The sequence below is a fragment of the Rhinatrema bivittatum genome, chromosome 4 (genome assembly GCF_901001135.1).
Source record: "Rhinatrema bivittatum chromosome 4, aRhiBiv1.1, whole genome shotgun sequence".
Taxonomy (NCBI): domain Eukaryota; kingdom Metazoa; phylum Chordata; class Amphibia; order Gymnophiona; family Rhinatrematidae; genus Rhinatrema; species Rhinatrema bivittatum.
This window is the reverse complement of record NC_042618.1, coordinates 51,590,162-51,605,358: the sequence shown is the minus strand read 5'-3', so window position 1 is coordinate 51,605,358 and position 15,197 is coordinate 51,590,162. Positions and strand designations below refer to the sequence as shown.

The 15,197-nt window shown below is 46.0% G+C and overlaps 1 protein-coding gene across 1 annotated transcript; it reads left to right on the top strand.

Moving 5' to 3' along the window:
- The first annotated feature begins 534 nt into the window (after positions 1–534).
- On the top strand, positions 535–3,508 carry HSPA2 (heat shock protein family A (Hsp70) member 2). Its single transcript, XM_029598107.1, has one exon. It carries the CDS (start codon positions 911–913, stop codon positions 2,825–2,827), a length of 1,917 nt encoding a protein of 638 aa, XP_029453967.1. The 5' UTR covers positions 535–910; the 3' UTR covers positions 2,828–3,508.
- Positions 3,509–15,197: the final 11,689 nt, after the last annotated feature.

Genomic DNA, 15,197 nt, shown 5'->3' with positions numbered 1-15,197 from the left:
GGGCAGGGGAGGAAGAGACAGGCACGAGTTGTTGCCGCCACAAGCGAGACGCGACACCGTGAGCATAAAACGTTTACCGCCTGAACTAAACCATCCGCACAGCTTTTGTTATAAAGGCGCGTCATTACTGCACAGGACTGATGTAAGTGAAGACGTTAAACCAGAATTATCTGAAATGAGGCAGCTGGAAGGGGTGCCGGCTTATTTTGTTTAGGGAGGCGGGGAGGCGCCTACATGCTTGTCCAAATATCCTTCAGCCCAACTTTTTTTTTTTCTCGCAACGCAACAAAATAAGGGGTAAATTCCTTATAAGCTGAATACCTGGCAGCGGAGGCAAAACTATCGCCCAGCGCCCAATTGTCACGCCCCCTACTTCAGCACACACCACGCTATTGGCTAATTGCTCCCAGCATTTTTCTACGTCCCTGGACAACCCGAACTACGAATTTATTTTTTTTTTTTCTTCAAATCGCTGGACTCGGTAACAGTCGCGGGGGTTTTTTTTTTTTTTTTTTTAAATTAATATAAAACGATCATTGGCGCGTTGGGCTTCCTATGAGAAGGCCAAGGCTGCCCTGAGTGGGAAGCGCTTCGCGGGAATCGCTCTGTGTTCCTCCCAGCTCCAAACTTTCGGCGTTTTTTGGTATTGACGGGGGCGTGCCAAGCTGTCGGAGTCGGGCTGCCTCCCCCCTCTCCCGGAGAGCGGTTGGCTGGCCCGCGATAAAGTTCTGGCAAGTTCGAACGGAGGGCGGGAGGAGGTATAAAAGTTTGAGCCGCGGACGGTTTGCTCCTCCCGTGTTACCGAGGTGTGCTTCCGTCTTAACCCGAGAGAGCCAGCAGAGGAAGAGAACTTAACTGCTCTGAGCAGTTGCCGAGAAACGCGGAGTAAGCCACCTCTCCCCCGAAGAAGATGTCGATCAAGGGGCCCGCCGTCGGGATTGACCTGGGCACCACCTACTCCTGCGTCGGGGTCTTCCAGCATGGCAAAGTAGAGATCATCGCCAATGACCAGGGCAATCGCACCACCCCCAGCTATGTGGCTTTCACGGACACGGAGAGACTGATTGGTGACGCAGCCAAAAACCAGGTAGCAATGAATCCCTCCAACACCATCTTCGATGCCAAGCGGCTCATCGGGCGCAAGTTTGACGACTCCACCGTGCAGACGGACATGAAGCACTGGCCCTTTACCGTGGTGAACGAGGGTGGCAAGCCCAACGTTCAGGTGGAATACAAGGCCGAAATCAAAACCTTCTCCCCTGAGGAGATCTCGTCCATGGTGCTCACCAAAATGAAGGAGATCGCCGAGGCGTATCTGGGCAAGAAGGTGCCCAATGCGGTGGTCACGGTGCCTGCTTACTTTAACGATTCCCAGAGGCAGGCGACCAAAGATGCCGGGACGATCGCTGGCCTCAATGTACTCAGAATCATCAATGAGCCCACCGCTGCAGCCATCGCTTACGGATTGGATAAGAAGGGTACTGGTGCTGGCGAGAAAAATGTACTGATCTTTGATCTAGGAGGGGGCACGTTTGACGTCTCTGTCCTTACCATCGAAGATGGTATATTCGAGGTGAAGTCCACAGCAGGAGATACCCACCTGGGTGGGGAAGACTTTGACAACCGCATGGTGAACCACTTTGTGGAGGAGTTCAAACGCAAGCACAAGAAAGATATTAGTCAGAATAAGAGGGCCGTGAGGCGCCTCCGCACAGCCTGCGAAAGGGCCAAAAGGACCTTGTCTTCCAGTACCCAAGCCAGCATTGAGATCGACTCGCTCTATGAAGGTATTGACTTTTATACATCTATTACCAGGGCTCGGTTCGAAGAGCTGAATGCCGATCTCTTCAGGGGAACTTTAGATCCCGTGGAGAAAGCTCTGCGAGATGCCAAAATGGACAAGGGCCAGGTGAAAGAGATTGTACTGGTGGGAGGATCTACAAGAATCCCCAAAATCCAGAAGCTGTTGCAAGATTTTTTCAATGGTAAGGAGCTGAATAAGAGCATCAATCCCGATGAAGCAGTTGCTTATGGTGCTGCTGTCCAAGCGGCTATACTGATTGGCGATAAATCGGAAAAAGTGAGCGATCTGTTGCTCTTGGATGTCGCCCCACTGTCCCTCGGCATTGAGACAGCTGGCGGGGTGATGACTGCCTTGATCAAGAGAAATACCACTATCCCAACTAAACAAACCCAAGTCTTCACCACTTACTCAGATAACCAGACCAGTGTGCTTGTCCAGGTTTATGAAGGAGAGCGATCTATGACCAAAGACAACAATCTTTTGGGTAAGTTTGACCTGACCTGCATTCCACCAGCTCCGCGAGGCGTGCCGCAGATAGAAGTAACTTTTGATATTGATGCTAATGGTATTCTGAATGTAACCGCAGTGGATAAAAGCACCGGCAAAGAGAACAAGATTACTATCACCAATGACAAGGGTCGATTAAGCAAGGACGACATTGACAGAATGGTGAGTGAAGCTGAGAGATACAAGTCCGAGGATGAAGAAAATCGGGATAGAGTAGGAGCTAAAAATGCCCTCGAGTCATATACTTACAACGTAAAGCAGACCGTGGAGGATGACAAACTCAAAGGGAAAATCAACGACCAAGATAAAAACAAAATCCTCGAGAAGTGTCGCGAGGTTATCAGCTGGCTGGACAGAAATCAAATGGCAGAGAAAGATGAGTTTGAGCATAAACAGAGAGAGCTTGAGAAACTCTGCAACCCCATCATTTCCAAGCTGTATCAAGCAGGAGACCCGCCTGGTGGAGCAGCTGGGTCAGGAGGCTCTGGAGGACCAACTATTGAAGAAGTGGATTAAAGCACAAAATAAAGGTTTTTTTAAAGTTATTATTACATTGTGTGCTTTAAGGTGTGTTTGTATATATCGGATAGTCCTCTAGCGTCTATATCCGAAGTGGAGAGAGTCAAAGTAGTCTCTATGCTGGACAGCTTTCTACAGGTGGCCTTAAGAGAGAGAAATTACATTTTAAGCTTAGTTATGAATTCATTGAAAAGATCCTGCTCACCGTCCTTTTTGGCTTCTTTACACTTTCTGTATTTCTTGTGCATTTGTTTGCTAAACTTAAAGATGTTAAAATAATAAAAGCACTTGACCTCCAAATAAAAATTAGTTTATAATAAAATAACTTTTGTTTTTTTATCTGCATTTTAATTGCCATTCTAAACATATAATGAATTTGCATTTTTAATTTTTTAAAGAGCAAAATGCCCTAATAAAGATTTAACTGAAGTTCTACCCAGAAACATACCGTATATGGCTACTGCATGTTTGAGGGGGAATTTTTTAAATTTTAGAGTGTGTGGTGTCTTAAGAGTGTGAGTCTTGGGGACGTGTGGGAGGATTTAAATACACAGAAGAGAAAAATGTAAGTAAATGCAATGCACTTGAGAAAAATTTAGTATTTTTATGATTGTATTAACTTATTTCTTTGTTTTGTGGGTGTCATCATAATATTAAAAGATGTTCATGGCAAACATACCAGTTTATCAGGATTTTTTTTTTAATATAATGAATAGACATTTCTATTTGGAAGCTGCTGTCATATATTTCTGGCAATTTTTTTAAAAGTCAACATTAAGTAATCCTTAAAGGGCTCCAGTAAACTCCAGGTAAGGAAATCAGAAATGGAATGTAAATGTTCTAAACAGGAACAGAATTTTTTTTTAATGGAGAACAAACGGGCTGATACAGTAAAAAACGCGGGAGAGGGGGCGAGCGCCCGCTCTCCTGTGTGCGTGATTCAGTAAAGTAATTTATTTAAATTAGGTCCGGTGGTAAAAAGAGGCGCTAGGGACACTAGCGCGTACCTAGCGCCTCTTTTTGGACAGGAGCGGCGGCTGGCGGCTTGGCTGCACATTTTACTTACTGAATCGGGCGGGAATACCTAATAGGGCCATCAACATGCATTTCCATGTTGCAGGCGCTATTAGGTTCGGAGGGGTTGGATGTGCGTTTTGGACGCGCTATTACCCCTTACTGAATAAGGGGTAAAGCTAGCGCGTCAAACGCGTGTCCAAATGTCAGCTAACAGTGCGCCCAAAAGTGAGAATAGCTGAAAAGAACTACTTTTTTGTTTATAGAGCTTGTTATTAAATATCTTAAATGATTTATTTTTACTTTTTAGTAACTAAAAACTTCAGGCACTTTATGTAAATTATGTTCATGTTTTTGTGTGGCTATTATGTTCGTATTTTTGTGTGGCTATTTCTTAGGGTTTCCAGTGAGCTTTGATATTTTGATCACTTTTTTTTTTTTTTTTTTTTAAATTAAGAACTCATTTTAGGTTCAAGTTTAGGTGCAAGTTTGTTCTGCACTCAAACAAGTCTAAGTTTGTGGTGTTTTGAATAGAGATGTGAATCGTGTGCCCGATCGTTTTAACGATCAGGTTCAGATGGAGGGAGAAAAAAATCGGATCGTTAGAGATGTGAATTGGAATCTGTTCCGATTCCAATTCACATCGTTAATTTTTTAGTGAGGTCTGAGCAGATAAAAAAAAAAAAAACCCCACCCCGACCCTTTACAAATGACCCCTTTGCTCTCCCACCCTCCTGAACCCCCCAAAAATGTTAAATTACGTGGTGGTCCGGGGGGAGGGGGTCCTGGCACGATCTCCCGCTCTCGGGCCATCGGCGCCATTTTGGCTACCACTGATAAAAATGGCGCCGATGGCCCGATAAAAAAAACAACCCACCCCGACCCTTTACAAATTACCCCTTTGCTTCTCCCACCCTCCTGACCCCCCAAAAAACCTTTTACATGTACCTGGTGGTCTAGCGGGGGGTCCGGGAGCCATCCCTTCAAATCATACCCTCGGTGCCGGTGCTGGACTGGTTTCAAAATGGCAGTCGATTGCCTTTGCCCTCACTTTGTCACAGGGAGCGACGGTCGCTCCCTGTGACAGTGAGGGCAAAGGCGATCGGCGCCATACTGGCAGTCAGTCGCCTTTGCCCTCACTTTGTCACAGGGAGCGACGGTTGCTCCCTGTGACATAGTGAGGGCAAAGGCGATCGGCGCCATTTTGAAACCAGTCCAGCACCGGCACCGAGGGTATGATTGAAGGGATGGCTCCTGGACCCCCTGCTAGACCACCAGGTACATGTAAAAGGTTTTTGGGGGGGTCGGGAGGGTGGGAGAAGCAAAGGGGTAATTTGTAAAGGGTCAGGGTGGGTTGTTTTTTTTTTTATCGGGCCATTGGTGCCATTTTTATCAGTGGTAGCCAAAATGGCGCCGATGGCCCGAGAGCGGGAGATCGCACCGGGACACCCCCCTCCCCTCCCCCCCCACTGGACCACCAGGTAATTTAACATTTTGGGGTGGTTCGGGAGGGTAAAGGATTGGTTTTAAAGGGTCGTGGTGGGTTTAGGGGTTGTTTTGGTGTGCTGGTTTTCCCGCCCTCCCCCCAAATAATTCCCATACTCTATTTAACGATTTTTCACGATAAATCGAGGGAATTCCTATTGTATCGAGTCCCTTACCGATTAATGACTATTTTAAAATTATCGGACGATAATTTAAATCGTTAAAAAAAACGATTCACATCCCTAGTTTTGAATGCTATTTCTATTACAGAACTGGTGTTCAAATACTGTTACTGTCTTAGTGGTGATAAAATTCACTGTTAAATTATGTCACTGTCAAGCCAATACAGTAAAGTGCGGCCGCGGTTACCCTGCTTCTAACCCGCTTTCTACTCACAATTTGGCCGCGTTAGTCCAACCTGCGATTCACTATCCCTTTTAACCCATCCTTACCGCCTCTTTAAATCAACGGGTAACCCTTTCCGCCCGCGGCATGTATATGAGATGTAAACGATCGGATTAGCTATTCCCTCCCATACAGTAACGCTCGCCCCGATTATCGCTTTTTAAACCTGCAGTTTTGCCGCGCGTTTAACCTGCTAATTTACCGCCTACCCCTACCCCTGCGTTAGTGTGGAGCGTCAGGCCACGGAGCAGTCCCAGCCAGCCCTGCTTCACTGCCTGACCCCCTCGCTCCCCGGGACAAGACCAAAGTGAATCGGGCAAACTTTCCACCAGCCCCCGCTCACCTGCCCTGGCCGCGTCCATCTCCCGTGCTGAAAGCTCCGGAGCAGCCCCAGTCCTCTCTCCCCTCCTCCCGGGGGCAGCCTGCGGCGAGAGCGGGCGCTCCCCATGGCTCCCTATTCTCTAAAAGTAATGAGTGCAGGCCGTGACCTCGGATGTCGCACGCCCTGACCTCAGACATCCAGCTGGGTGCTCAGGTCACGGCGTGCGACGTCCGAGGTCACGGCGTGCACTCATTACCTTTTAGAGAATAGGGAGCCCTGGGGAGCGCCCGCTCTCGCCGCAGGCTGCCCCCGGGAGGAGGGGAGAGAGGACTGGGGCTGCTCCGGAGCTGTCAGTGCGGGAGATGGGACGCGGCCAGGGCAGGTGAGCGGGGGCTTGCGGAAAGTTTGGAGGGAGTTAGGGGGTCAGTCAGCCCTTCTCCAGTATCCACTTCCTGGCACCTGTCATTTCAAATGACAGGTACCAGTGCACCCAGGATACTGTATAGGCGCTGTATAAGGCAGCATGTGATCCAGAGTGTGCGGGCGGCAAATGCGGGTGCGCCCGCCACTAACACACCTCTTTCTACTGCACCTGACTGTATCGGCCCGTGTATTTGCTTAGGTGATCTGATGACCAGATTGGAAATATACATTGGAATGTTTCTTTCAGGGTAAAATCTGCAACAGGGTTTGTTTTGCACATACTATGACAGGATTGAACATCACTTGTAAGCCTCCCTGGGTGTGGTGTGTTCATATGAACATTTATTTTGGGTAGAAGGGGAGTTACTGATTTTTCCTGAATTTTTAGTTTGCCTTTCCAAATAATGCTCAAAAATACTAACTGTATTATAAGTATTCAGATACATTCAGTCCCTATGCCAAAGAGTTTACAATCTGAGTGGGTATCTGAAGCAATGGGAGATAAAGTGCCTTGCCAAGGACACAGAGGGGCCGAAGCAAAAAAAAGTTGTGCTGAAAGCAGGCGCTGTGTGTTCAGCACCCACTTTCCTAACGTGCCCCCAGGCACCTCTCCTGGGGGTGCGATGCAATATTTAAATTAGGGCTTGCGCTGTCGGAGGCGCTAGGGACAATTTGACAGTGTGCGCTGGAGAGCGGTCCGCTGTCGGGGGGCCGTCCGCCGGTTAAGAAAACGGACGCTGAATTTATCAGCGTCCCGTTTTCCTAACCAGCACACATGCAGGGGATAGGAAAATGGACCCTGATAAATTCAGCGTCCATTCTCCGAACTATACGGGCACCAGAAGGAGTGTATAAATCAATATTAAAGTGTCGGGCACTTAATATTAATTTATTGCCGATTGGTCCCTTTACTGCTACATGTCAGTAAAAAGGACCAATGGGCAACGAGTGAATAAATTAATATTAAGTGCCCAACACTTTAATATTGATTTATATACTCCTTCTGGTGCCCGTATGGTTCGGAGAATGGACGCTGAATTTATCAGGGTCCATTTTCCTAACCCCTGCATGTGCCATGGGTTCAGGAAACAGGTGCTTGTAAATGGAGCGTCCGCTTCTTCCACCCCACTGCCAGCGCTTTTTTAAAACTTTTTTTAAATTATTTTTTTAAGTTCCTCCTAATTTAATATCCCAACAATATTAAGTAGGAGGTAGTACAGAAAAACAGTTTGTTTGGTTTTTTTTTGTGGGTTTTTTTTTTTTTTTTGCTTTTCTGTACTAGTTTTAGTAGTGCTCAGCAATTTAATGCCTGCTCCGGGCAGGTGTTAATTTCTGATCACTAAAATGTGCATCCTAGACGCACATTATTTTTTTTGTATTGGGAGTGAATAGCTAATAGTCTCATTCACATGCATGTGATGAGCGCTATTAGTTTCACTCTGTGTTGGTCATGCGTTGTAGAGGCGCTAATCCCCTTATTGCATAAGGGTATTAGCGTTTTATACAACCCCTGTCCAACTGCGGATTATACAGTGCACTGGGCTAAGCGCACTGAATGGCATCTGCCCCAGAGTGTCAGTGGGGGAAAGTAGGAATTGTCTCCTGTGTTCCTTGGTTCTTGGGCTATTGTTTAACTACTCCTCTCTTCTCCTGCTGTTCTTTGTTTCTTCTGTACTTGCATAGACATGTATGTTAGTTTCCTGGCTGTGGAAAGTTTACAAGTATAATTTTTCAATAGCCAGAAAAAATCGTGTGAAATGTCTATGCATAGATGAAAACTTATATGAGCAGATGCTGTCAGAGGCATAATACTACACTGGCAAATCAATAATATATCACAAAAAACATATAGTGACATATACTATTATAATCTTTATTTATTTTACAAAAACTATTTCCAAAGAGCACCCTTCTTTTAAAATTTCAAAACACAAACCCAAGGAATACCCACCTAAAAATCCCAACCTATACTCACACACCATTCATACTTCCTTGGGTTTGTGTTTTGAAATTTTAAAAGAAGGGTGCTCTTTGGAAATAGTTTTTGTAAAATAATATATTATAATCTTTGTCACTATATGTCTTTTTTTTGGTTTGTCAGAGGCATAAGGCATTCTACAATACTTTACAGTGAAGAAGATCTAAATAGTACAATGATAATTCAGGAAGTTCATGTGTTTTTAAAGTTGCAATTCATCATTTATTCTGTTAGTAATTGATTCATGTCATTTAAGGAAAGCATGCAGTTTGAAGCTATTATGCCATTTGCTTTATAAAGCAAGGAGAGGAAGCTGGCTGATGGGCCAGGGCTGAGTATGCTATGACAGCAATGTTCATGGCCTCCGGTGGGAGAGGAAGTCTCAGACATCATACAAACTTGATAGCTACTGAATGGCTAAATTGGTGATTCCCAATTCTATTCTGGAGGCACATTTGGTACAGTTTTTTGGCTATCTACAAGGAATATGCATAAGATCCATTTGCATATTTTGGTGACCCAGTGTATACTAGTATATCTCATGCTCCCTCCCTCCACTGTGGCTGCTGAAGACCCATCGGGATCCGTGGAGAGGAGGCCCACTGCCGCTTCAACCCACCTTTCTCCGGACGCCCTGCAGCACTCCAGCAAGGCCTGCAGGTCCCGCTCACGTGGCAGCGTCATCAAAGGTGCCCGGTAAGGGTTTTAAATTCGGCCCCTTACCTCCAGGCGCTGCGCGCTCCTTCGTGCCCCTCACCAGACCCCCTTTTCGGTTTGCCGGGTTAGCCACTAACACCTTCACCCCCCGAAGGCCTGCGGTCTCACCCGGAACAAGAACCTTTGTCTCCCTGCCCCGTTGGACCTTCTTCACATCTACCACCTCAGGACCTGTCTTCACTAAGCTTACACGCCCGGTAACCTTAGTTCCCTATCTCCCTCCCCCGCCCCCCAATGCCAAGATCAGCACAGAACTAATTTACTGTATCACCTAATATTTTTTCCTGTACCCGCTCACACAGTATAGCTGGTGTTATTCCATTGTACCATGTAACGGCACATTTACTGTACCATTCATCTGTACCATTTTACTGCACCAATCAATTGTAACTTTTACTGTACCATTTAACTGTACCTTCTATATGTACCATCCAGCTGTACCATTTTACTGCACCACTTCTCCTGGTTCTGTGTTAAATTGCATCCAACTTCCAGCTCTCTCCCTCCTTTCTCCCCCCTTAACTTCATCAGTCTCTACCTTTCTCTTTCCGAGCTCCCCCTCCCCAGCTAACTCCCCCACTTCGAAAACCTTCTCCTCTCTCCACTTCTATACCTCTGCCTGCTTCAGCAATGTATCCCATCCCTCACATCCACCATCCTTGACCCTTATTACACCCTTTCTATACCTACCACCCCTCCCCCATATGCAAATCACTCATCCCCATCCTTACTCCCCCCCCCCTGATGCAATTCCTAGGCCTCACCACACTCTCCTTATTTCTCTTCAATGCACAATCTCTCGCCAAAAAGACACCTATCCTTAATGACCTTCTAATCGACTGCAAACCCGACATCTGTGCAGTCACAGAGACGTGGCTCAAAGACACTGACACTGTTCTCATCAACCACGGTTCTCATCAACCAACTCCCCACCTCCTTATATGAGAGATTCACTTAAAAAAAGAGGAGGAGGCCGCCTACTAGCAGCCAAGAAACACCTAAAACTCAAACACATTCACATAGTTACTCCGCCTAAGCTTGAAATCGGCCTTTTCAAGTCTACCGAACTTCAAATCTGCCTAGTTTATTCTCCTGCTTACCTCGAGTCCAACCCCTCTCCCCTCATAGAATTCATAGTCAACAGGATCAACCCTGATACCCCCACCATCATACCAGGCGACTTTAATCTTCATGTAGATACCCTTCCCCACTCTTCATCATGTCAAATGCTCATCAAGTCCCTCGCAGCCATTGGATTTCATCATTATAGCATCACCCACACACAAAGCAGGACACACACTGGACCTGATGTTCATCAACTCCAATGTCCTCACCCACTCTACCCTCACCTGCACCCCAGTCCCCTGGTCTGACCACTACCTAATAGAAGCCCAGCTAGCCACCAAGGCCACCTCTCCTAACAACAACATCCATTCCACTACCATAATACCAAGAAAATCCTGTCCCAGTGATGAACTTGCTGCTGCCCTATCTACCTCCCTACCTAACTTAGTCTGCTCCGACCCTGACACAGCTCTAGCTCCTTGGAATAACCTTACAGGAGATATTGCCAACAAATTCTGCCCGCTCTCCAAACGAGTCATAAACACTACATCCAAACCCGCTAAATCTTGGTACACGGCAGAACTCAAAACCTTAAAAAACAACCTTAGACAAAAAGAAAGAAAATGGCGCAAACCCCCCAACACTCCTCCATCTTCAAAACAGCGCTACACAACTACAGACTCTCGATTCAAAAGCATAAATGTGATTTCTACGCAAAGAAAATCCAAGAATATAGCTTCAACCTCAAAGCACTCTTCTCCTATGTCGCAAGTCTCGCAAAGCCCCTCCCTCCCTCTATATCTGATTCAGACGCAGCTTCCAAATATGAAGAGCTCGCGAGCTACTTTCAGAGCAAGATCACCAACCTCCTTTCGAGATTTCCCTCCACCCCCAACTCACTCCTCCACTCACCCCGTCACCCTCCCATCCTGCCATGACTGTCCTCGACTCTACCTCCTCCAAAGAACCACCCCAATGACACCATTCCCCCCAAAGCTCTACTTGCAGTCCCTAACTCCATAGCCCGAGCACTTGCAGACATCAACTGCTCTGTCTCCCAAGGGATAGTCCCAGACGCTCTCAAGCACGCTGTAGTCAAACCACTCCTAAAGAAACCCTCCCTTGACCCCAAAGACCCCTCCAATTTCCGCCTAATCTCCAACCTCCCTTTCATTGCCAAATTAATGGAAAGAGTTGTGAACTCACAACTCATGGATTACATTGAAAACCATGCTATCCTCCACTTTTCTCAGTTTGGATTCCGGAAGTACCTTAACACGGAATCTCTACTCCTCACCCTAACGGACCATCTCATTAGGGGGATGGGTCAAGGTCATAGCTATCTCCTTGCTCTCTTGGATATATCTGTGGCATTTGACACTATCAGTCATAATCACCTCCTGGCCCGTCTAGAAAGCATTGGCATCTCTTGGCCTTGCCCTCACTTGGTTTAGATCCTATCTCTCGAACAGGAAATTCTCTGTCAAAATCGGTGACGCCATATCTACCCCCATTCCCTACATCAAGGAGTCCCACAAGGTTCATCACTTTCTTCCACCCTCTTTAAATTCTACCTCATCCCTCTCTGCCTGCTCCTCATAGAACTCAAACTAAAATTCTGCCTCTAAGCTGATGACGTCCAGATCATCATCCCTATCCAAAACTCCATCGCTGATGCCCTGCAGCACTGGGAACATTGCCTTGTGCCATCAACTCCTTGTTAACCAACCTCCACCTTGCACTCAATACCAACAAAACAGAACTCCTAATTATCTCCCTACACTCCCCCCCACCTCTACTTTGTCCAGTGACCCTACTATTAACATCTCCACTGCTCAACATTGCGTAAAGGATCTTGGAGTCCTCACTGATCAACATCTAAACAGGAAGAAATTCATTAACTCCATTCTTAAAGAAGGTTTTTTCAAACTCAATATCCTCAAAAAACTCAAACCCCTGCTATACACACAAGATCTCCATACAGTGGTCCAAGCCACCATCTCATCCAAACTGGACTACTGTAACGCACTACTCCTAGGGCTCCCCTACTCCACGATAAAACCTCTTCAAATGCTCAAAATGCCACTGCAAGAATCATCTCAAACCCTTGCAAATATGATCATATCACCCCCATCCTCAGTGACCTACACTGGCTCTCTATCCTCTCCCGCATTCAATACAGAGCTCTTACCATTGTACACAAATCCATTTACCTTCACAACTCCAACTGGCTAGACATTCCCTTTAAGTTCCCCCATACCACCAGGACTGTCAATAAAGGCACTCTAATCAACCCCTCCCTAAAAACAGCCCACCTTGCAGCCTCACGTGATCGCACCCTCTCAATTGCTGGCCCCTCACTTTGGAATTCCCTGTCCCCAAATCTGTGCCTTGAACCCTGTGGGTTCAAATTCAAAAGGAAATTAAAAACCTGGCTATTCAAACGAGCATACCCTGAATAGTCTCCTACAACCAATGCCGCCCCTGCTACGATACACAAAGATCCTATCTCCCTACTGCTGATGTTCGCCAGTTTTTTCGTTTGTTGTTTGTGAATTTATCCACCTTGCTGCACTTTTGTTATTCCCCTCCCAGTTAGCTCCTCCCTGTTAAAATGTATTTCTAACCTGCTGTTCAATTGTAAACCGGTGTGATGTCCCTACTAACTCCGGTACATAAAAGACTTTAAATAAATAAATAGATAGATAGATAGTTACATGGAAATCCAACTGGTTTAGATGTAACTTCAAGGCAGGAGTGGGTTACACTACTAATGGCACCTGTTCCAGGTAGCAAGAAGTGGAAGTGCAGTCTGCCAGAGTGAAGGAGTAGCCTAGTGGGTGGAGAACCAGGGAAGCCAGGGTTCAAATCCCACTGCTGCTCTGTGTGACCTTAGGCAAGTTGCTGCTCCTTCCATTGTCTCATGTACAAAGGTAGATTGTGAAGCCTCTGGGGACAGGGAAATTTATTTACTATACCTGATTGTGTAACTTGCTTTGTGCTACTGCTGAAAAGGTGTGAGCTAAGTCTAAAATAAGAGAGTGCACTCACGGGACTATGAGAGAGGGAAGAAAGAGTCTGGATAGCTGTGCATTAAAACTTCTGGCATGTGGCCTCAAGCTTGTTCCGGTCCCAAACGAGCAGCAGAAGGGATTTTTTTAAACTAATGGAAGTAAATAAGACTTCAAAGTATTAGATGTGTTTATGAAATCAGGATTCCCAAATGAGCGGGTGATGGCAATTTGTTTGATTTATGTAGTGCAGTGACACAGTTGTTGGAGTTTATGCATATAAATAAATGTAACCAAAGGACCTAATTTACTTTTTCCTATATAAGAAAATAATCGAATTGGGTCTAAAAATAGCAGTCTTCTTAAACGGATGCTTTCAATAGCCAAACAGTCTCCAACATTTATATTTAGCTCACATCTTTTCATCAGCAGTTCAAGGTAAGTTATATTCATGCAGTGAAACTAATAATATTAAAAAAAAATTATGCACAGAACTAAACTTCCACAGGACATTTGTCTTGGACCAAAATGCCCTTTCCTTTATTTGGAGTGCTGAAAAGCGGAAACTGAATGTGATATGCGGTCACTGAGCACCTCTGACTTTGAGAGAGTTGATTGACCAATCTCCAAATGTTCTGGTGTAGTGCCTAAGTGGCAGTTTCTTCTCGCTCTTCTTCTGGCCTAACTCCTCTACCTCATGTAGTGGGAGTTCTCTTGTATTGATTTGGCTAAAATTTGGTAGGAGCACTTGCACTTCCAAATTTCAGGAAAATTGGTTCCCAGAGAGGGCCTGATTGCATGTGTATAGATAGCCAGACAGAACCATAATAAAACATGTCTACACATGAATGTTTTGGTTTTTTTTTTGGGGGGGGGGGGGGGGGAGGGGGGTTTGAGCTGTTGAGTTACTCCTGATCCATTGAACTTCCAGCTAAATTGGGACTAGGGCTGGGACCTGACAGCAGGAGGATGTCATCCACATCTATCTTGGCAATTTTCCCCTATTCTTTGCCAACTTACTTTATTCCTGTCATTACAGCAACAGTCCTTGGCTGGAGGCCATGCACCATGACTACTTCCAGGGCGTCCACTGCATCATGACTGGGACTGGCCATGGGTGTGAATGCTGCTGCTGGAGCATCCACAACCAACCTGGGAATGAAACCCAGATCCCTCTGCATAGCTGTAGGCCAGGGATGCAGGGAAGAAAATGGACCTTCTTATGTTATGAAAAGTAAACTAGCTTTCCCTTTGTAAAGAAAAGGAAGCTGGAGTCAAGTGGCCAACATGACCAATTAAAAAAATTCTGGCCAGTTCTTAAAGCCAGAGTTCTGCCCTTAGACTTGATTCAGTTCCTAACATCTTTCAGTACTTTGTAATTAAACTACAGGCAGGAATGAGAGCTATTACTGGGAATTTACAAACATAGGGCCGTATTTTAAAAGCTCTACGCGTGTAAATCGCCTATTTTATAAAGGCCTGGCGACGCGCGTAAAGCCCCGGCACACGTCTAAGTCCCAGGGCTTGCAAAAAGGGGCGGTCTGGGGTGCAAAAGGTTTGATAAAAGGTTTGGGGGGGTTAGGTTAGGGGGAAAGTTATAAAATCAGGCGCACATGTGTGCGTGCCGGGTAGCGCTCGCATATGTACGCCCGCACGCAGGTCTTAAAATCTACCCCATAATTTCCTAGTGTGTAGACAGATGGACTCAGGACCAGTACCCTGCCAACAGATGGAGATGGAGCAAGCTGACGTCACAATATATATAGTCCTGTAGTGACCCCAATTACTAGTATTCTCTGTCTCTAGCAGATGGTGGACATACATTTTTCTATAGGGATTGCTTTGAGTTTTATGGAAGGAGGTATTTGGAATCTAAATTAAGGAAAAGAAGGCCTCACTCTCCTGCAGAAATACCTAAAGGTCCCTCCCCCATTGGAGAATTCTTGA

What these genes read in the sequence shown, in the direction of transcription:
- HSPA2 (XM_029598107.1), top strand. Translation starts at nt 911, where the DNA reads ATGTCGATCAAGGGGCCCGCCGTCGGGATTGACCTGGGCACCACCTAC.